General features: G+C 46.4%; 1 protein-coding gene across 5 annotated transcripts in view; it reads right to left on the bottom strand.

Annotated features, from left to right (window-relative positions):
- Positions 1-21,458, bottom strand: part of egln3 (egl-9 family hypoxia-inducible factor 3) — a 526,600-nt gene that overhangs the window by 396,471 nt on the left and 108,671 nt on the right. For 4 of the 5 annotated variants that reach the window (XM_051920044.1, XM_051920045.1, XM_028821616.2 and 1 more), the window contains exons 2-5: positions 18,099-18,218; positions 16,244-16,380; positions 13,205-13,278; positions 8,181-13,051 (exon numbers count right to left, since the gene is read on the bottom strand). In XM_051920044.1, the coding sequence (XP_051776004.1) occupies positions 13,020-13,051; positions 13,205-13,278; positions 16,244-16,380; positions 18,099-18,218 (363 nt within the window). In that variant the 3' untranslated portion in view covers positions 8,181-13,019. Of the gene's footprint in view, positions 1-8,180; positions 13,052-13,204; positions 13,279-16,243; positions 16,381-18,098; positions 18,219-21,458 lie in introns of those variants that run through there. The other variant, XR_007933677.1, reaches the window with a different exon arrangement.

Genomic DNA, 21,458 nt, shown 5'->3' with positions numbered 1-21,458 from the left:
AACCTGTAGACTAAATGTGAGCCCCAATGCCCCTGTGCAGTGATGGGGACACTGTGCTGTAAAAATGGCACCATCCTTTAGATGAGAAGTAAAAACCAAGGTCCTGACTTTCTGTGGTCATAAAGATCTCTGGGAATCCTTTGTAAAGAGTAGGGTGTATCCCGACAGCTGAATTGCCCACCATGGCCTAGTCGTTCTCTCACCCCCTCACCATCTAACAGCTCATGTGTGGTGAGTGTACTGGTGCAACAGTGCCTGCCAGGTGGATGCTACACATTAGTTGTGGTTGAAGTGGCTCCCCACTCCCTATGAAAAGCGCTTTGAGTAGCAAGAAAAAAATGTTATATGAATGTAAAGAATTATCATTTATTAATATTATGAAACAAGTGGGCATCTGTCCTCCATAGCGTTTCTCCATTGTTCCAGTTTCCTTTCCACAAAACTCTTACAGGTGCCACATTGCACGATGCCATCAGCAGATACTGTAGGTCTCCTCTTGTTTGTCACATTTGTTATGTGGTGTTCGCCGTGGCCTCCTCCATCCTCGTCTGTTGTACACTTCCCCACCTGATAGCTCTTTCTCCCATAGGTCCCCCTTCACACAGTCTATCCACTTTGTTTAGTTGCCCTTATCTCCTCCCTATCTGTGATTCTTCTCTCCACGTTCTTTACCTGGCTCCTCATGACCTGCTCGTACCTCTTTAAACTTCTTGCCTGTGTTTTCTTAGAGATTTCCACAGCTTTAACTGAATCTTCTGATCCTCTCATTCTTTATCTTATCACACTTTGTTATTCCACACATCCATCTCAACATCCTCATTTCTCTGACATCCCGTTTCCTTTCATGCACCTTTTTTGACCGACCCCTGTTTTTGTACCCCCTAAGGCCCCATAAGACTCCTGAGTTTTTGCAACTGGATTAGTTTCTGTGGTTTATTTCTGAATCTCTCTCTCCATCCTGTTATTGTTGATTGTAGATGTTTGAACATTTCCACCCTTTTAAGACGGTTAACTTCTCCATCTTGTTTTTGTCCATCAAGTCTTAGATATCCTGTCTTCTTCCCCACTAATGTTAAGGCGTCTGTCCTTCAGTTCTAGTTTCCTTTCTACAATACAGGTAGTTGTTGACTTACAGGCTATGTGTCTTATGACCATTCAAATTACGACGGTGGCACTGACCAGAAAGCAGGAGACAGAGCTGGAGGTGGCAGAGTTAAAGCTGCTAAGATTTACATTGGGTGTGACGAGGATGGACAGGATGAGAAATGAGGACGTTAGAGGGTCAGCTCAGGTGGGACAGTTGGGAGACAAAGTCAGAGAGGCGAGATTGTGTTGGTTTGGACATGTGAAGAGGAGAGATGAGGGGTATATTGGGAGAAGGATACTAAGGATAGAGCTGTCAGGGAAGAGGAGAAGAGGAAGGCCTAAGAGGAGGTTTATGGATGTGGTGAGAGAGGACATGCAGGTGATGGGGGTGACAGAGCAGGATGATCTGCTGTGGTGACCCCTAACAAGCACAGCCGAAAGAAGAACTGGATAGAGGAAAGTTCAAAGTTTGGTCCTGTGGTCCTTGAGGTTGCATGCACTCAACATGACCACCAAGTGTAGTGCAACAAACGTCAGAACAGTAGAGCATTTCTTGCCACACACAAGTCAACTGGTCCCTAGTTACTGAAACCTCAGTTTCCTAAATTCAATGCTGTAAATCTTGGAAGATTAGTGGGCCATACAGTCATATGAAAAAGTCTGGGACCCCCTCTCAGCCAGCACAATAATTGACTCTCCTTTCAACATTAAAGATATCACTGGTATGTCTTTCATTTCCTAGGAGTACTGCAGTGTTTTCCGAACAAAGATTTCTAGTGACGCAGTATTTAGTTGTATGAAATGAAATCAAATGTGAAAAGCTGGCGCTGCACAAATGTGGGTCCTCTTGTCATTGTGCTGATTTGAATGCCTGTCACTGCTCAATGCTGATTGGTTGATGAGCTCGTTAAGCCTTGAACTTCACAGACCGGTGTGTCCAATCAGGAGATATAAAGGTATTTAAGGTGGTCAATTACAAGTTGTGCTTCCTTTCCTTTGACTCTCCTCTGAAGAGTGACAGCATGGGATCCTCAAAGCAACTCTCCAAAGATCTGAACACAAAGATTGTTGAGTCTCCTGGTTTAGGGGAAGGCTACAAAAAGCCATCTCAGAGGTTTAAACTGTCAGTTTCTGTAACTGTAAGGAATGGAATCAGGAAATGGAAGGCCACAGGCACAGTGGCTGTTAAACCAGCAGGTCTGGCAGGTCAAGAAAAATACAGGAGCGGCATATGAGCAGGATTGTGAGAATGGTGACAGACAACCCACAGATCACCTCCAAAGACCTGCAAGAACATCTGGCTGCAGATGGTGTATCTGTACATCGTTCAACAATTCAAACATCTGTATGGCAGGGTGATGAGAAAGAAGCCCTTTCTGCACTCACGCCACAAACAGATTCGCTTGTTGTATGCCAGTTCTCATTTAGACAAGCCAGATTCATTTGGGAACAAAGTGCTTTGGACTGATGAGACAAAAATGGAGTTATTTGGTCAAAACAAAAAGCACTTTGCATGGCGGAAGAAGAACACCGCATTCCAAGAAAAACACCTGCTACCTACTGTCAAATTTGGTGGAGGTTCCATCATGCTGTGTGTGGCTGTGTGGCCAATTCAGGGACTGGGGCCCTTGTTAAAGTCGAGGGTCACATGAATTCAACCCAATATCAGCAAATTCTTCAGGATAATGTTCAAGCATCAGTCACAAAGTTGAAGTTACTCAGGGGTTGGATATTCCAACAAGACAATGACCCAAAACACAGTTGGAAATCTACAAAGGCATTCATGCAGAGGGAGAAGTACAATGTTCTGGAATGGCCGTCACAGTCCCCTGACTTGAATATCATCGACAATCTATGGGATGATTTGAAGCAGGCTGTCCATCAAATTGAATTGAACGGAGAGATTTGGTATGAAGAATGGTGAACAAGACCTCCATCCAGAATCAGACACTCATCACAGGCTATAAGAGGACAGCGTCTAGAGGACAACAGGAGGCTCAACTAAGTATTGATGTCATATCTCTGTTGGGTGGCCCACATTTCTGCACCTGTCTAATTTTATTATGATGCATATTTCATATTTTCTGTTAATCCAATAAACTTCATGTCACTGCTGAAATCCTACTGTGTCCATAAGGCATGTCAGATATGAAAAGGAAGTTCAGCCAATGGGAAACAAAAATCCAAAGAATTAAGAGGGGCTCCCAAACTTTTTCACACTTCACACTACAAGCTGACACTTGGCTTTTGGTGACCTGCACTGTTAAAACTGTTGTGCTGTGAGGGGCCTGCGATCACACAAGCTGGTGGCCCACAGAAACTTGTCTTCTAATTGGCTTAGGACGAGATCTGGCAGAGCCAATCAGAGTTTCTTCCAGTTTCTGGTCATCTTTGGATTGTGTAGGACACCACTGGACTCTCCGACACTTGGATTGTGTTTTCAGTTTCTCCAAATGAAAGGCCGACACTTGTAAGGGTGATGACGCTCGGTCTCATTTCATTTACCAGCCGTTTCCTGCAGTGTAATATTCTCCCAGTCGTACGTCAGAGGGTGTCGTAACACAGTCGGCTCCAGCGAAGGGTTTTCAGTAATCAATTCAAGTTGGGACACCTGCACAAATTGCTTGCAAGGCTTCATTTACTTGAATTGCTGCAGAACATCTGTAGGTTGTCACCTATTAGTTGCTCCCTGATGAAGGCCCATTTGGAATATTCTGCAATGTCATTTTTTGGTAACCTAAACTCTGGCAGTTTACTGCTTACCTTTTCACCATTTTAAGTCATTGATTGCATTGTCAGCTAATTAAATTTGAACAAAAACTGAGGTCTTCTAAAACCTGACAGATAGCGTGTGTATGTATATACTTGTATATAATTGTATATATATGCCTTTCACATTTTTCTGTTTTATAGTGTCTTTCACATTAATCTATTATGTAGCGCTTTTATCATTTGTCTTTCCATTATATAGTGCCTTTCACGTTCATTTATTATATAGTGCCTTTAGTGTCTAGTCAGACTGTTATATAGCGCCTTTCTCGTCTCTTATCTTTTTTTCTGGCTTCTTCATTCTTTTTAAGAGATCGTTAAACAGTTGCTCAGGTGTGTTTAGTGCATTTATGGTACAAGGCTGTCTGTTTAAGAGGGTCTTATTTTAGTTACGGGTGGTATGACTTGGCTTGCGGTGGTGGTCTCTGTGTTACTTGCCTTCAGTCCTGTTTATTTTTTTATTTCCCGTGCCATCTTAATTTAATGTTGACTGCACATCATTTTGTGTCCGCATGTGTTGGCTTACCAGGACATTTTATTCTGAAGCCAAAACGCGAGTGGCGCCTGCCTGGTGTTTTTTTTACGTGTTCTCCTTACACGACCAGTGCCTGTCATTGAACCCCAGGACAACCCCAAGGTTTTATCTAGGGGTCGCTGCCTGCATATGCTGACAGTGTTTGTCGCCTTTGAAGTGTTTAACTGATGCCTTGTCTAACGTGCGCTTACAAGTACAAACGCCTCCTGTGGCAGACATGACTGTTTATCACCGTCTCGCGGTTTTTTTTTCAAACTGCGCCCTCGCACGCTAATTTGACGCTCGCGTTCTGACCGTCCTGGTGATGGTGTTATACCCAAAGCGTCCGCTAGAGGGCGATCTTGTCATTTCAGACACTCACTCGCACGGCGGTCAGTCCCGCAGCAGCCGAATGGGGGCCGAAATGTAATGCAATTCAGCGTGTTCACAAATTTGAATTGTAAGGCCTATTCTGGGGGTGCACTTTATTGTGTAACGATGTTATGTCGTAGTTATAAACAAATTAGCGAAGGAAATGTTTATTTGTCACTACAACATACTGACGTAGCTCGAGGGGGCAGTCCACACCGGGGGGCACTTTTTAATAAAGTTTACTACAGTACTTAATTTTTTTGACAGTTTTGTTTGATAGGGCCTAGGCAAGCTAATGTGTGTCAACAGCACACCATCTGTAATGTTTAAAAACTGATATAACTTTGCCACGTATGAATTTCTATTTTACAAATGCGATTCTTCACCAGTCTGCTGACCTCCTCCGACCGAAGACTCTCCGTCGACTTATTCCTACCAAAAGGGACGAACCCTTCAGTCTCATTAATAACATTTTATTATTCTCTCAATTTCAATATGAAGCGAACTAAAGAGAGGGAGAGAGAGAGAGAGGGAGCGGTGCTGCTCTCAGACAGAAAAAGAAAAAGGTGAGGGAAGACGTTATTATAAAAGAAAATGCTCAATTGTAATCAAAAATTTAAAATAGTTAAAATTTTTGTTGGTTATTTTTTTTTGTATGATGTATATTGTTTTATTTTGTAAGGGGGGGGGGGGGGGGGCCTCAAAGACCACCCCAGGCAACAAACGCTCTAGTAACGCCACTGCTGTGACACACGGTGTTCGTGTCCGTTTAAAGTGGCGGACAAAGAAATAAAAAAACAAAAATCAGCAGTTGGAGGTTTGATGAATGTTTGAAAAACGAGGATCAAACTGGACAGAAATAGAAGAAACGGGGCAGTGTGTCATAGGGGGCTAATAATTAGGCCCTTAACTCTAACTATCTGTCTATTATATAGCGCCTTTCCTATCTATGTATCTATCAATTATACAGTGCCTTTCAGTTTTTTCTATCTATTATATAGTGCCTTTCCTTTTTATATATTATCTAAAATTAGGGTTAGGGTTAGCCTAACCCTAATTTTAAGGTTTCCTTCTGACGTAGGAAAGGCACTATATAATAGATAAAAGTGAAAGGCACTATATAATAGAAGAGAATGGCACTATATAATAGATAGAAGTGAAAGGCACTATATGATTGATAGACAGATAGATGTGAAAGGCACTATATAATAGATATGTTTGTTTGTCCACGTTCATGTATGTTCATGTGACTCTGGTGACTCTTCCTATGATGTCAGTAGACAGATTAGGAGAGCATTTGGTGGTCACAAGGTCACCATAAAGGAGTGTGTGGCGCTCCTGATATCAGCAAAAGGACGAAGGCCCAAGTCTTTAGAGTCCTGGTGCCCCCCTGTTTGTGAGACATGGCCGCCACCCAGTGACCTGAGATGAAGACTGGACCCCTTTGGTGTCTCTTTAGAGCACAGATGTCGAACTCCAGGCCTGGTGGGCCGCAGTGGCTGCAGGTTTTCATTCTAACCCTTTGCCTAATTGGTGACCAGGTTTCTCTGCTAATGAACTTCTTTTCCCTTCAGTTTAATAGCCCCGATTTTAAGGATTCAGTCCTCTGAATTGATTCTTTTCAACATTAAATGGTAACCAAACAGAAATGAGACATGAAATGAGTGGACAGATGACCAGCTAAATTGGGGCATCAAACTCCAACCAATCTCTTAATGAGAAGCCGATTGATGCTGTTAATTAAACCCGTTATTTAACTCCATGGCTTGTTGCTGCTCTCCTTCTGCCACAGCAGACATTTTCCAAAACTGTTGGGTTTTCTGTCTTTTTCTAAGAACACCGTCAAAATGTTTTGGTGACCCAAGAGATCAGCCTTACTGAGATCATCGCCTTTCTTTATATTCAGGTTAGCTGGTCACGTGGCGGCTCGTTTTGTGTTTCATTATTTTTGCCCCAGAATTAAGGAAGAGACAAGGGGACTGAGTCAAGTTAATTAAAACGAAGGCAAAAGAAGTTAATTAGCAGTAACAACTGGTCACTAATTAAGAAGATGGTTGGAATGAAAACCTGAAGCCACTGCGGCCCTCCAGGACTGGAGTTTGACACCCCTGCTTTAGAGGGTCCTTGGGTGCTGCTGGTGTGACTTTGTGTTGCTCACAGAGTCCATTGAGGAGGTTGTCACTTTATGTTGTCACTTTATGTCATATGTGTCAGTGGTAACACCTGCTTCCACTCCGTTGGGTAATCTTACTCAGGTCACTTAAACCATGTGACAAAAACCTGCAATCCAATTGGCTGTCCAGCCAGACCCCATCTCATTACATGATGACCGACTGTGGGCTGCAGGTACCCTCTGTGGAGACAATGGAGCACGGCTGTGGTCTCCCCTGATAACACTAGATGGCAGCATCTCAGGGTTAGGATTTCCACACAGGACACCTGCAGGGCATGCTGGGAGCGGCAGTAGACTTACCATCCCCACTTCATTATTGTTCCGGTTTGACCCCAAAGCGCTTCCTCGCAGGCTACGCCCCCATCACCAGAAATACTCCCGGGGTCCGAGATAAAAGGAAGTCAGTCCACCTCACACGGCATCTTGGATTTGGGTGGTAGAAGATGGATGAAGCTCACCCGAGAGGAGTGGACAGTGAAGAGAGACGGCGAGAAGGAAGGAGAATAGAAAGAAGCCTTTGGTGGGGTATCGGAGGGGATGTGTCTGGGGAACTTCAACACCCCCTTAGTGGTCTTCATAGCCACTTTCTGATCTCTGAAATGCACTTCCTGAAGGGTTAAAATGCAGGGAAGGTCAGTTTGCGAGATCTCAAAATGGATTTGTGACGTCTTGACACGGGAAGGCAGCCCCCCAATTCACACAACACCCCAGCCCCCCCCCACAAGATATCTGAAAAGGTCAAAGAATGCGATCTGAAGGGTCTGGAAATGAACTTCACGCTAAGATATCAGCAATTCCCTTTGAGAGATCTGCACGTGGAGCTGTGACTAAAGTAGTAAAGTTGTGCCATTTAAGTGACATGTTGAGTACAGACAGAGGTGACAGTCATGGGAGAGACCCCCCCCCCCCCCAAATTGTGATGTCTCCGCCGTTGTAGGGTAACACTGATGAAGGCTGTGGGAGTGAGAAGGTAGAAAGGATGAAGAGGAGGAGGAGGGTCCTGGACGAGTGCCACATTGGCAGTGCAGGTGACAGGAAGGGACTGGGCACCAACGGGTGAAAGGCAAGTAAGAATTTGATTGACTTGAACTTGGTGGCAGGATCTGTAAAGCCGCAGAGCGACGAGTCGACTCCTTGGGGGAGAAATGGACGGGCATCAGCGGCTGGCATTCACCTACCAGTAGGGCACAGCTGGGGGGGTCCAGCAGAGGTGACACTTGCGTTGTGACAAACCCAATCCAACCCAACAGAAACACAAGACACGACTACAAGTCTACCCTTGCGTGCACAGGGGCTTTTTATTCGCTTTATTGCCATGATACATTCTCAAAGTCGTCTTTCCAAAACGAGATTCGCTTCGCCACCACAGGTTTTGTGTTGGTTTTACATCATTAGACTTTATAATTCAGTTCAACCAGAGTTGCTGACCAGCAAGCAAACTGGCAATCAAGCAAAGACCCGCTTAACATGCAGAATTGGTTTTTTTCAAGTCACGACAGACCAGCGCACGTCACAGCCGTCTGATGAAGGAGTGCGCCGGCCGTCACATCCCACCAACATCACCGTTGAGATTGCACAAGTTCTTAACACCACCTTTATACACGAACACACACACACAGGGGGTGAGGAAGACCTTGAGAGCCTCAGCCTGAAGGCCAATTTTGTAGGATTAGCTGCTGTGTACCGAGGCGCGTTGTTTGCAAGTTCCTAAAAATTTGTGCTTTACGTTGTACCCATTGTGTCAACATGGCTACCAAACAAAAATAAAAAGTCAAAAAGCGAGCGTCGCGCCACCACTGCCACCTCCACACCTCTCGAGTTTCTTCATCTGCGTGTCGAGGTGTCCAGTGCCGTGCCACAGTCACCCATTTCAGCTTCTTCTTCCCTTACTGGCCACGTAACAAGATGCCCTTTTCTGGGATGGATTGGTGGCCCTGGGCAGAGGGGGAACTCCTGCCTTGCACCCAGTGTTGCCCGCTGTGCCCCAGCCGCGTGTTCGATATCCACGTTCTCGTGTATTTTGCGTTCCTTTTTAATGTTACTCTCTCCGATTAGCATCCGGTGTGCTGGCCTAATCAGCAGCCATAATAAGAATCCACCGCGCTGAAATCCCATTGAAAATCTCATTCATGCGTAATAAAACTTGGGATGGAAATCGGGGAACTTCCAGAAACTTCTCAACGACAGAGAAGTTGGGGGGGAGGGGAGATTGGGGCACATTCGGTAAAGAAAGCCAAGAGTCCTCAAGAGTGATAAAACCACAAGGACCCTCCGTCGATGACAACCTGAAATTGCCAACATTCGTGTGAAAAAGTAAGTGCACCCCGTGCAAGGGGAGGACTTCCAAACATCCACAGAGGTGACCCACTTGAACAAGTAACACGTTGGTGCAGTCATTCTTAACCTAAAATGAACGAAAATGGGGATTTGCCACTGGGAAGAAGGAAGTCCAACACCACCCACCAACCCCCCCACCACACCATTTCTCACCCTCTGAAATCCAGCAAATTAGAATCATCAGAACATCTTCGGGGCGTCTGCAGGTGGACCACACTGTCGCCTGACCGTCTCTTATAAATACCGAGGGTCTGGCGTCCGCTATGCTAGTGACGTGTGCACCGTCATTGTTGCCCAGATCGAAACAGCTTTCTTGAGACCCTCAAAAAGAAGGCCGTGGCTGCCTAGGAGTCTGGTGAGGATCTCCAAATCAATCGTGTCCACCGTTATAAGGAGAATCGCCTACAGCTGCCGTGCATTTCAAACAACTCCTAATTTGTGCAGGACTGGGCGGCCCAGCAAGTTGAGACCAAGAGCTGACCGTCTGCTACTAAAAGTCTTCCAGAGCCCCCAACAGGGCATCGTGGGAGCTGCTGGTTATCTCTTCCAAAAGTTGGTGTCAAAGTGCACACATCTACTGTACCATCAGAAAGAGATGGGAACAACCTGACCTTCAGGCCGTGTGGGCCGAGGACAAGGACATCTACACAAAGACCAGGCCTTCTAGCACAATGGGCTCTGGTCGGAGGAATCAAAGACGGTTTGACCAAAGTAAAAGCAGACCAGTCTGACAGCAGTTCAGGAGAAGAACCTCACAGCAACTGTAAAGCTTGGTGGGTGAAACTTAAGGTCGAGGCAGTCATCGAGTCAATGACGAGTCCTCCATCATACCAAGGCATACATGTGGAGAACATTGGGCCATTGGTTCAAACTGTGAAGTGAAAACTGCAAAAGGACCTTTCAGCATGATAAATGATCTGAAGCCCACCAGCACATCCACCAAGGAATGGCGCAGAGAGGAGTGACATGGACTGGCAACCTCAAAGCCCCAATCTGAATCCCGCAGAGAGGAGTGACATGGACTGGCAACCTCAAAGCCCCAATCTGAATCCCTTTAAAATGTTGAAAACGGGTAGGACCCGCAACAGAAAACCCACAACCAGCTTGCAATTGCTGGTGGTCCATCACACCCTCCGACCCCCCCCTTCACATGACACAAAGGGAAAATTTCTACTAAAGGGGCAATACCAGCTTCCAGGGCCGAGGGTGGACTCTGCCATGGGGAAGACTGTTGACATCTCGTGCGTTTTCACTCATTTATTTTGCAAAAAGAGCCAATTTTCTTCAAGTTTTTACTGCAGCAGGTCATCTTCATCGGTAGCCTCTGTGTGTGCATGAAGATCCACTGTTGGCCTCGGGGTGCACTTACTTTTTCACACTACTTCCTTTATACTCCAAACTGGACTGGACATAGACCGCCATCGCTGGAGGATATGTGCCACCTTCCATTTATAGCACAGCGGTGTGTATATGTGCCCGGCCTGGCAGCGATGGAGAATCGTCCCACGCGTGTGTCCTCGGCCGGCCTTCTCTTCAGACGTATCTGCGTTTTATCGGCTACCGGGAACACACGCACTGAAATTTACATTCTGCGGATCCTGGCGCAGTGAAACGAGAGGTGCTCGGTGCTCATTAAGTCGAGCCAGTAGGCCTCTCCATTGGGGCATCGATGGCCTCCACTTGTACTGAGTCTACTTTTCTTCTTATTTTTATGGCTGCTAAATGAGATCCACAAACTGGTGCAGGGTTTATGTGACAAAAATTCGCGTGACACTATCCAGTGCCGTAGGTGGACAAACCCTCTCCTGGCAGCACGAGGTTCAAACCGGTCCTGGCCAGTGCCCGCCTAATGTCAGGTCAGAATGAGTCTCTTGTCTAAGACATGAGGAGGTGCAAGGAAAGCCCACACCTACAAAGGAGTGGGGGGACCTGCAAACAACCAGTGAAGGGGTTCAAAAATTTAGGAATATAGGGGTGGCTCAGTGGTTAGGCCTGCTCATAATAAAATCGAAGTGTAAAACACAAACGAGTCCTGAAAGGAGAAGTCGTGTTGAGGCAGAACTTAATAAGCAGCAAATGGAGGGGCCTTTATAACACCGCAGACATGTTGGTGGGTCTATGGCTGTTGTACCACCCCAAAGGACGAGGGGGCGCTGTTGCTAACCTCATCACCCATTTCTGCACCCACAGCTACAAAAAAAACACACCCACAGAGACCCGCTGACTCCGCCCTTTCCAAGGAAATTCCTCTCAAACCGCATGTCTCCGGCGGGAGGTGTTGGACCTTCACCACCAGAGCTGGAGCCCCACCAAGACCAGCACTGAGGAATTAAAACGGGACCACCTGAGGCCTGGTGTCCTAACATTTCTTCCTTCCTTCACCACACCTTCCGTGGTGTGATTCTAGATGTGCCCGCTTGGGAGTATTGCCACTGTCACCATCATGGGTGGGAGTGGGTCTTGTGGGGGGGTGCGGATTTGTGCCGTACAAGGTGCAGTTGGCCAAACCAACAATACGCTTCTCCACACAACCACAGTATCACAAGTAGCTCCGTTTCACTGCCCATGTGGCATCCCCGCTTGTCAAAATGCTACAAATCAGATAGAAATATGAAATAATCGGACAACATCGGTATGAATGTCGGTGAACGTAACAAAAAGTACAGAAACGGGAGGGCAAATAGCGCTTTTGACAGACTAAACACTGAGGTATAAAATTGACCTTAAATCTCGATGTCCCAACGGTTTCTGGGAAACATTGTATCGAACTGAACTGTATTTTGCATATTATAATGAGACCCCGCCCACAAATGGACGGTTTCGTCTTTTTTTTGTTACTGATCAGTGAGGGTTCGTGGGGAGCCAGGGGTTCAATCCTGGCAGCACTGGGCCCAAGGCAGGAGGAGTTGCAATTTCCTAGTAAATGTCACGGAAGAGTGATGAATTCTGGGAAATAAAATGGCCACCAGCCACAAACTGTTGGGGAGTCTTTCTCGTCGGCTCAAAATGATTCAAGGGAGTGGCCGGCGCACCAAATGAACATTTCAAGTTGGAACAACAGCAGCAGGAAGCCTGGCCTTGAAATTCAAAACTAAGCACCAAAACCCGGCAGGCTCTCCCCAGAGCGGAGTTTCGAAGAAGCGCAGCTGCGACCGTTGCAAATTGAAAACAAAAAACTGATCCAAAATTGTTTTAGTCTTTTCTTTGAAAATAATTTAGTAAAAACAAGACCATTACCTCAACGTCCTCAATGGCACTTGCTCAATAAAGAGGCTCCCCTTCGTCATTTCCGTCTTTTTCAAGTCAACAATCAGGATTGGATAGGAAAGCCAATGCACTACAAGACCACAACCGTCCGTCCACGTCAACTCCGTTGTGTTTTGTTTTTAAATAAATATGTCAAGCTGTTGCCATCTCCAGTAAAGGGTAAGGGGGGGGGGGGTCGGGGGTCGCTTTGGGATGCCAACCCACCATGCACCCCTCCAAGCCGAGAGGTTTTTGAAAAGAAAGGACGTGGAATGGACGCAGTCCTAAAGTGCTCAACAGGGGGTGCCTCTCCCCCCCCCATTTGGCAACTTGGTAGGTGGGGCCCCCCCCCGGATGGCATTCTGCTTGTCACCCCGCATTCCATCAGTAACAAGTGGGTCAGGATTCCAACCCCCCCCCAAAAAAAAAAAAAAGTCTTTTCTCAGAGCAAACATCCTGATGGGTCATCTTTGGAGCACAGGAGGTGTCCGCAGGGGGGGATTCCCAGCTGCCCACTTTGCATCATGCGGTCAAATTTGGCTCCTGTGAAGAAGCTGTGGAGGCACAAGGGGGGGGGGGGGGGGGGGAGAGAGAGAGAGAGAAATATTAAAAGAGAAATAAAGAGCCCAGGGGGTTTGGGGTGGGGGCCATTGACTGACCTCCGTGAAAAGCGTCGTGACATGCAGGACACCGGCCGCGTCACCCACCTGTCAAGTCTCTGAATTTCTTTTTCGCTTCGGCTCTCTCCTCGGCATCAAAGTACCACACCGTGATGGCGTATCTGCAGGGACGAGAGAAAGGGGGTCGGAAAAATAAAGAGAGGCGTCAAGAAAATGGCAACCTGCCTAAAATATTTGGGAATTTCAAGGAGAAGAGGGGCTAGCTCTTCATTTAACACGCGCCCCGCTGGAGGCGGACATTAAAGACTCGAAACCAAGATCCTCTTCTTTTCCTTTTATTAGTTTAGCAAGGGAGGAGAGTCTGCATGTTCTCCCTGTGGCTTTCCTCCGGGTGGTCCGATTTTCTCTCACTGTTTCAACTGGCCACCTGTGCACATGTGTGTGTGTGTGTGTGTATAACCAGTGCCGGGGTGGCACCCTGTTCCATTGTTGTTGTTGTTCCTGCCTTGTGCCCAATGCCTGCTGCAGACTCCAGCTACCCTGCTCTGGAAGAAAAGGAATGGGTGGGTGGACGTGGGCACAGGGGCAAGTGAAGGCTTGGTGACTCTTGGTGAGGGTCACAGCCAGATGACTGACCACTGGCATACCGAGGGTCTACTTGCATAGCTCAGTTCCTGAGAGCCGAGTAGTAGTAACGGGCACAGCCACGAAAATCACTGAACACAAAAATCATCAAAATTCATTTCTTAGCACAGCCCTCTTTAGTAAGTCAGCATGGCTTGGGGTGGGCTTGTCAGGTCAGGTGTAAGCAAACAGGACACCAAGGGCAAGACCCCTGAGGCACCGACAGGTTTTCAACCATGTGGTGCACACGTTAGTGGGGGGGGTTGAACAGTGATGCAAACGCACCGCCTTGTGGCAAAACTGACATCATGCACAGAGTCCCACCCCCCCTCCCCTTAATAGAAGAATTTGGTAAACTTGCCTGTTTTTTGGTAACACTTTAGTAATCCCTGAGGTATAAATTAGGAGGTCAGAGTGCAGGGTCAGCCATTGTTCAGTGCCCCACCCCACAGTGATTAGGGTTAAGAGCCCAACAGAGTAAGATCCCTTCTGGCAGTAATGGGATTTGAACCAGCAACCTTCCAGATACCAGTGGCCAGTTTGTTTAGCCAACAGCTAAGCTGCCCGACATCTCCTACAGGTCCTTCATAAAAGGTTCTCGAGGTTTCTGCTTCATGTCCGTGTCTCCTTCCCACAACTCTCTGCAAAATGAAGGACTTTCTGACTTCAGCCTTAAATTCACTTCCCCTGAATTTCAACTGATTGGGGGGGAATCAGGAGCGGTCTCTCTCCCCTCGACTTTCTCATATATTCAGATATGGGGATGGATATCTGAGGTATGATGGATATGATGTCCATTAAAGAGCCATCAACAACAAATTAAATTAATAATCTATTGAACAATTACTATAAAAGTAGAATAAATCGGACTCTGCAGCTGCATGGATAAAAGGTCAAGTACGACTTCTGGTTAGCGGAAATAGCTGAAAAGTGGATAGAAATCAACGTTTTGTACCTAATATGCAAAATTTGGTTGACTGAAGTGAAAGTGAACTCACGTTTACACACACAATTCCAAAAATGGTCTTTTCATACTTTGGGAGGTCTAAAACGTTGAGATTCATCAAAATCTTGAAATGGAAATTTTTGGATGATTGCAACAGAAAGTAAAAAAAAAATGAAATCTAATGTATGGTGGGCTACCCAGTAGGACACTAACGGGTTAAGAAAACGTGAACTTTGCCCGAGTTACTGTGTGCAGTGAGAATCCTTTTAAAAATCAGGACCCACTGGGATTTCACTTGGTAACTTCTTACTATATGGAGCCTGTTATGGTCCTCCCTGGAATCTCCATGCAGACCAGCTCTTCTGGAGACCAAATGTTGTTCCCCGATGGCATCGCTCTGAAGAACCACTCCAAACTGGTTCTTCAGAGCAATGCCATAGGGGAACCACGTTTGGTCTCCAGAAGAGCTGGTCTGCATGGAGATTCCAGAGAGGACCTTTTTAGATCCATAAGTACACAAGGCAGCTGCATGAATAAACGGTCAAGTACCACTTCCGGTTAATGGAAATAGCTGAAAAGTGGATAGAAATCTACGTTTTGTACCTAATATGCAAAATTTGGTTGACCTAAGTTAGGGGTCCCCAATCAACGGTCCTGGAGGTTTTTGGTCCAACTCAGTTGCTTAATAAGAAGCTCTTAGTGGTCAAGTAACACTTCTGCTTCACTTTAGTTGTCTCGTTTGTTAAGATTTTGAACCCTTAGTGCGTATTTTAGTCTTAAACAGCTGTAGTTTGGTTTTTAGCTGCTCCTAATTAGTAACATAAGAGACCAGCCTTTCTCCATTTAGCTCGTTACCATTTACTCCTGTGTGTATTTATCGTGTACTATTGGGTTTAATTAAATACTTGGAAGGAAAGTGAAGAGAAAAAAGTGAAGCACTGAGAATTACTCGTTCGTTTTAGCCTTCAGATCATTTGGATGATATCCTTAGAAAGGGAATGAAAAATCGAGGATACGAGAATAACCTGGCAAAGCGGAGTTAAAGCACCGACAGGACATGAAATTATTGGCAAGAATTGCTTTCTAATTAAGCAACTGGGTTTGAACAAAAACCTGCAGCCACTGCGGCCCTCCAGGACTGGGATTGAGGACCTCTGACCGAAGTGAAAGCGAACTCAACTTATCAAGTTTACACACACAATTCCATAAATTATATTTTCGGACTCAGGGAGGTCTAAAACGGTGGGATTCATCAACATCTTGAAATGGAATTTTTGGACGATTTCAATATTGTCCCCATACTTTGTATACGAGAAAGTAAAAAAAAGGAACGCATGGAGGCGAGGCGCCCTGCTGAGAGTCAAGGAGCAAATCGGACAAGGCGATCAGCGGGCAGGCTTGTGATGTAAGGCTCACTAAGTCCCACTGCTTAATGCAACGGCTCAACAATCAAATCTAAAGAGTGGCGCTGCAGCATGAAGGGCAGCGCTCTCCGAGATGTGCAGTAAGAAGTTAAAGATAATCGCACAAACTACACGGCACACGCACACACACACCTTGTGGAATAAGACGGCTGCACTTCATGTGGATTTCGTCTGTCTGACCAGAAAAACAGCAGCCGGTCAAAGATGGGCTCCACATCCGCTATGTAAGACTTGCCCTCTGGGAAAATTCGCAAAACTCCTCCATGTTCCTGTAAAGACAAAAATGAATAGAAATTAAAGTAAGGCGCTGAAGCAAACACTTAACAAAAATACATAAAAGCACGCTGCTTAATTCAAGTCACTTCAAATACAGTCGTGTGCCACTTGTGACGGTGACATACGGTTCTGGTCAGCACACTGATGTATATTAAGGTTGGGCGGGTATTGTGCCTCCATGTCTGGTTGTCATTTCTGTTGACTTGGGGGTACGAGGCGGTGCGTCTGCATCACTGCACCCCAAGCACAGCACACGGTAAGAACCTCCCCACGCCAGTAAGACGCAGGGGCCGTGCTCGGTGTCACTTTCAGAGAGGACACGTCAAGTGTCCCCCTGATCTGACATAAGCTCCCCTAAACTAACGTTCGTATAATACACTCTACTGCCCAAAGTATTGGGACCCCCCCCCCCAGACATTCCAATCACTTCCATGGCCACAGGTGTATAACATCGAGCCCCTCGGCATGCAGATGGCTTCTACAAACATTTGTGACAGAACGGGTCGCTCTCAGGAGCTCAGTGAACCCAAGCCTGGTACCGTCAGAGGATGCCACCTGTGCAGTAAGTCCATTCGTGAAATGTCCTCGCTACTAAATATTCCATGTGGTATTATAACAAAGTGGAAGCAACTGGGAACAGCAGCAACTCAGCCACGAAGTGATAGGACAGCACATGCTGAGGTGGGCAGAAGTCACCAACTTTCTGCAGAGTCGATAGTGACAGACCTCCAAAAGCTCAGAACAGTGCAGTGTAGAGAGAGAGCTTCATGGAATGAATGGGGTCTCCATGGCCGAAGCTGCAGCAGCCAAGCCTGACGTCACCAAGTGCAATGTAAAGCCCACCACACCACCACTGGACGTGTCCTCTGGAGTGACGAATCTGGCCAGGAGAACGGGACTCGCCGGACTGCATTGTGCCAAGTGTAACGTTTGGATTACGGTGTGGGGTTGTTTTGTAGGCGTTGGGCTTGGCCCCTTACTTCCAGTGAAAGGAACTCTTAATGCTTCAGCATGCAAAGCCATTTTGGACAATTTCATGCTCCCAAGTTTGTGGGATGGCAACATGACCGCACAGGCACCAGTGCACAAAGCAAGGACGAGTGAGTTTGGCGTGGAGGAACTTGACTGGCCTGCACAGAGGGAGAGCCCTGATAGACCACCTTTGGGATGAATTCGAGTGGAGACTGTGAGCGAGCCAGGCCTTCTCGTCCAACATCAGTGCCTGACCTCACAAATGCTCTCAAATTCCCATCAGCACAATCCTACACCTCATGGAAAGCCTTCAGAGAAGAGCTGCAGAAGGTGGGCCGACTCACATTAAAACCTATGTGGCAAGAATGGGCCGTCATTAAAGTGTGTGTGTGTGTGTGTGTATAAAGGCAGGCGTCCCAATACTTTTGGCAGTATAGCGTACATAAATCATGTAAATTGATACCAATTATTGTAGTACAATAATAATAAGCATTAATACTGTACCATATGACCACTTCAGACAGTGTTTTGAGGCTATTCGATTTCATTTATTGCATCTCAAGGGAAGCTAAAGCCCAGCATCACTAACTGGGACGTCGTGACTTTAGTTTGTGTAGCACTCGGAGTGCGTATCGAGCGGACGGCACAATGCCACGGTGCACACACACTACTGACAGCTGAAGTCTCGAGGCAGAGGAGGAGAGCAAATTTCAAAGAAAATTGTCATTTTTTTTTTTACCTTTGCATTCCAGTTTTTGTTTAAGTAGTAAATGCAGGTAACACAACGGCCATCAGCGTTCGGGTTGTCCACGTGTTTCACATACCCAGTGCCATTACCCGGGTAACAAGCAACCATTGCCTGCAAAACAAGAGAGAAAAGTGAGATGTGAAAAAGGATACCAAAGTTGCCTTATGCTGTGTCCACACCGCTACATTATCATTTAAATATCGTCTTTAAGCGAAAAACGACTTTCATCCCCACCAGCATTTTCACATCTGTACTCGCAATATAAACAACCGAAAGCAAATACGACATAGCGATTTGCCTACACAAATTGGCAGATAAGGTCCTTGAAGGGATGCTAACGGGTACCAGCAATGGGATTTACCACAAAATTGTACCAACCATTAAATTCTTTGCCTTTTGTACAAGTAAGCAACATTCAAACTGAACAGGACGGAATTAGGATGCCTACGCAACACAACACGCCTCTTGGAAGGCAACTCCTCTGTGTCCGCCACGTTGGGAGTTCGGTGATCTTCTGTGAAGGGCGACCAGTCAGGGAAGGAGATGTGATAACGAGCGGAATCCAATCAAGGGGGGGGCCTTGGAATAAGTATGAACCAATCAGAGCGTGATTAGATAGAGAGATAGAATTCGGTATAGTAGGCAGGATTAGATAGATAGGTAGATAGAGTACATCTAAAGTTAATTCCAAGTATTTTTACAGTATAAGTGTAAGTTTAAAAAGTATTTGCGTGTTAATTTCAAAGCCAAACAGAACGAGATCGTATAACGTAGTGAATACCTCTAATGCAACATGAAACATCATTTTCTTTCAATTGATTACGTTTTACTAATTTTTTTTACCTATGGTTAATTACTTTCTGTACTGTAAAATAGTTCTGTTATGCATATGTATTATATGTATACATATATTAACATTGTAGTAGAGTTGCCAGGCACAGCCAGAGTTCCAGAGCTGTGAGGCCTCAAACTTCACACCCCAGCGACACGGTGTAGAAAAAGAGAAAAAAAAGTCTTAATAAAAGTTTTAAGGAAAGAAATCACAATGAAGGGTGCAGTCAAAATCTCACAATGGTGCACAATGGCTACGCCGACATTGCCATCCCCACACTGCCCGAGGTTTCACAAGCACTCAATGTGCAAGTTCACGTAGCAGGAAATGAGGTCGGCGTCCACAGGCGTTGGGTTTTGCAGAGCGCGCGCCGCCATTTTCCGCAAAGCGGTACGTGCGACAAGGCAGCAGCCAAAAGCCACAGGGGCTGATGAGCCCCCCCCCCCCCCAACCTGCTGCCAATAATCTGCGTTGGCTGGTCGAGTGACTGGACTGACTTAAGACGCCGGAGCTTGTGGTTGGGATTGTTTCAAAAGAAAGCCAACAAGAAGTGAGGCAAAAAAAAAAAAAAGTCCCCAGACGTCTGCGACCCGAGGTGACCTCACGAGGTGCGTAACGTAGACCTAAAAACACCAAGTAGGATGGAAATAAAGGAGGCACACAAGGCAGAAAAAGAAAAGACGTGTGGAACATCTAAGGAAAGAACTGAAAGGTGCCGGCCGTCTTGTGAAGTCACGCCTGACCCAGCTGGAGCAGGTCCTTCAGGACGAGTGGGCCAAACATCTCACAGAGACCTCCAGGAGCGGCTGCTGTGCAGGGACTGCAGACTCTAAAAGGCTGTGCAACGAAATAGGAGATGAAGGGACCCGTCAATTTGTGAAGAACCAGAACTGAAATAATCAATGGTGGGTGTTCTGCCCCTCATGCTGTTAGCCCCCCAACCCCCTGTCTCGTCATTTATTAACACACCTGTCACTCACGGTGGTGAAGTTCACGTAAAGCATGTCAGTCCCATAATAAACATTGAAATAAGTCCACCCCATGGGTCTCACGTAGGCCCCCCCTTTATCTCTTGTTTCGGCCTCATCCAAAGTGTATCTTTAAGGAACAGAAGCCCCTCGGTCTGCTTAGTTGTGGTACGCAGTGTCTATGTGCTTCTCTTCGTCTCAATCTGACCGTGGACATCACTCTCCTTCTAACTGTCTTTAATTGTTTAACGTACACGTTCTGCTCCGTATTGCTTTGTAAATCATTATTTATTGTCCCAGTTTCTTTCGTATAAATTTCAGTTTACAACGAGGTGCGTCCAGCAAAAGCCTTCAAGAAAGCTCACCCTTGTCGTTTTGATGTGGATGTGCCCAGATGTTTAAGTGGCGCAGAGTGAGGCAGAAAAGTGGGTGCCGAGGACTTAAATCAGTTTCAGAGACCCACTGTGGGTTCTTCTTTTCTGTGGAGGGGACCCACAAATTTGTCCCCCCCCCATCTGTCATTACTGTCACTACTGTCACATGTACACTACATCAGCTTTAGGGAAAAAACCAAACAGTGTAATATTTCACTGCCCAAAGTAGAACAACCGCCACACTCCAACATGACCCCCCAGGAAAGAACATCAGCAGCAGGCGCGCCCCCCCCCCCCCCAGATGGAGTACCCGGTGGCGGGACCACCACAGATTAACCTGTCCAGACCACAAACCCCACCCAGAAATATCAACTACTCAGCCGTCTTCTGTGGTTAGAGAAAGAAAAAATGAGGTGACCACCAAAGCACCGAATGTCCACAGCCCACCCTTCCATTTCCTGTAAGCTTTTCAGACCTGCACCAAGTTAGCCGGGGCCAAGACCCCACCGCCCCAAATCAGGGGTCCATCACAGGGATCACTCACAGTCACAAAGGACCACTTTAGAGCTTCTGCATGTCTGGGAGGATAACAACAGACATGGAGGAAGAAGAATGAGTCTCACACCGAGCTGTCGCCAAACACCGGACATGAGGATCTTATGAGGAAGTTACGCCATTGTGGCACCTCTCTATACAATGAGTCAAAGCTGGTTTGAATAGTCCAGCACTCCGCCATCACGTCAGTAAGGGCCAACCAGCACATCCTGAACCTTCAAAGTCACAAAAACAAAACTCTCTGAATGTGCGTCAACACCGTAAAGCGTTAAAACGGCACCTCAACTCACGGCCTTTATGAGGACCCTTGGCACACAGGGCTACACAAACCCCCCTCTAAAATGTCAGCACTTTTGTCTAAAATAACCACATTCAACATAGAAGAGTGTTGTGTGTATGCACAGTAAACGATGGCCAACATCAGCGCGTCTCATTACGGTTTTAGATTTTAAAAAAAATAAAAAAAACATACAAGCAGCCGCATTCCATCTTCTGTGGAAAGTGCTTTACAGAAATGGAGCTCATTCAGTGGAATCCCCCATTGCTTCCAGAATGCATTGTGCAACAACAACAGGTTGGGAAATGATGAGGAGGATGAGCTAAGGGTGGCAAAGTGGTACAG

The sequence above is a fragment of the Erpetoichthys calabaricus genome, chromosome 16 (genome assembly GCF_900747795.2).
Source record: "Erpetoichthys calabaricus chromosome 16, fErpCal1.3, whole genome shotgun sequence".
NCBI classification, from domain to species: domain Eukaryota; kingdom Metazoa; phylum Chordata; class Cladistia; order Polypteriformes; family Polypteridae; genus Erpetoichthys; species Erpetoichthys calabaricus.
The sequence above is the reverse complement of the archived record's forward strand: the minus strand, read 5'-3'. Positions and strand labels throughout refer to the sequence as shown.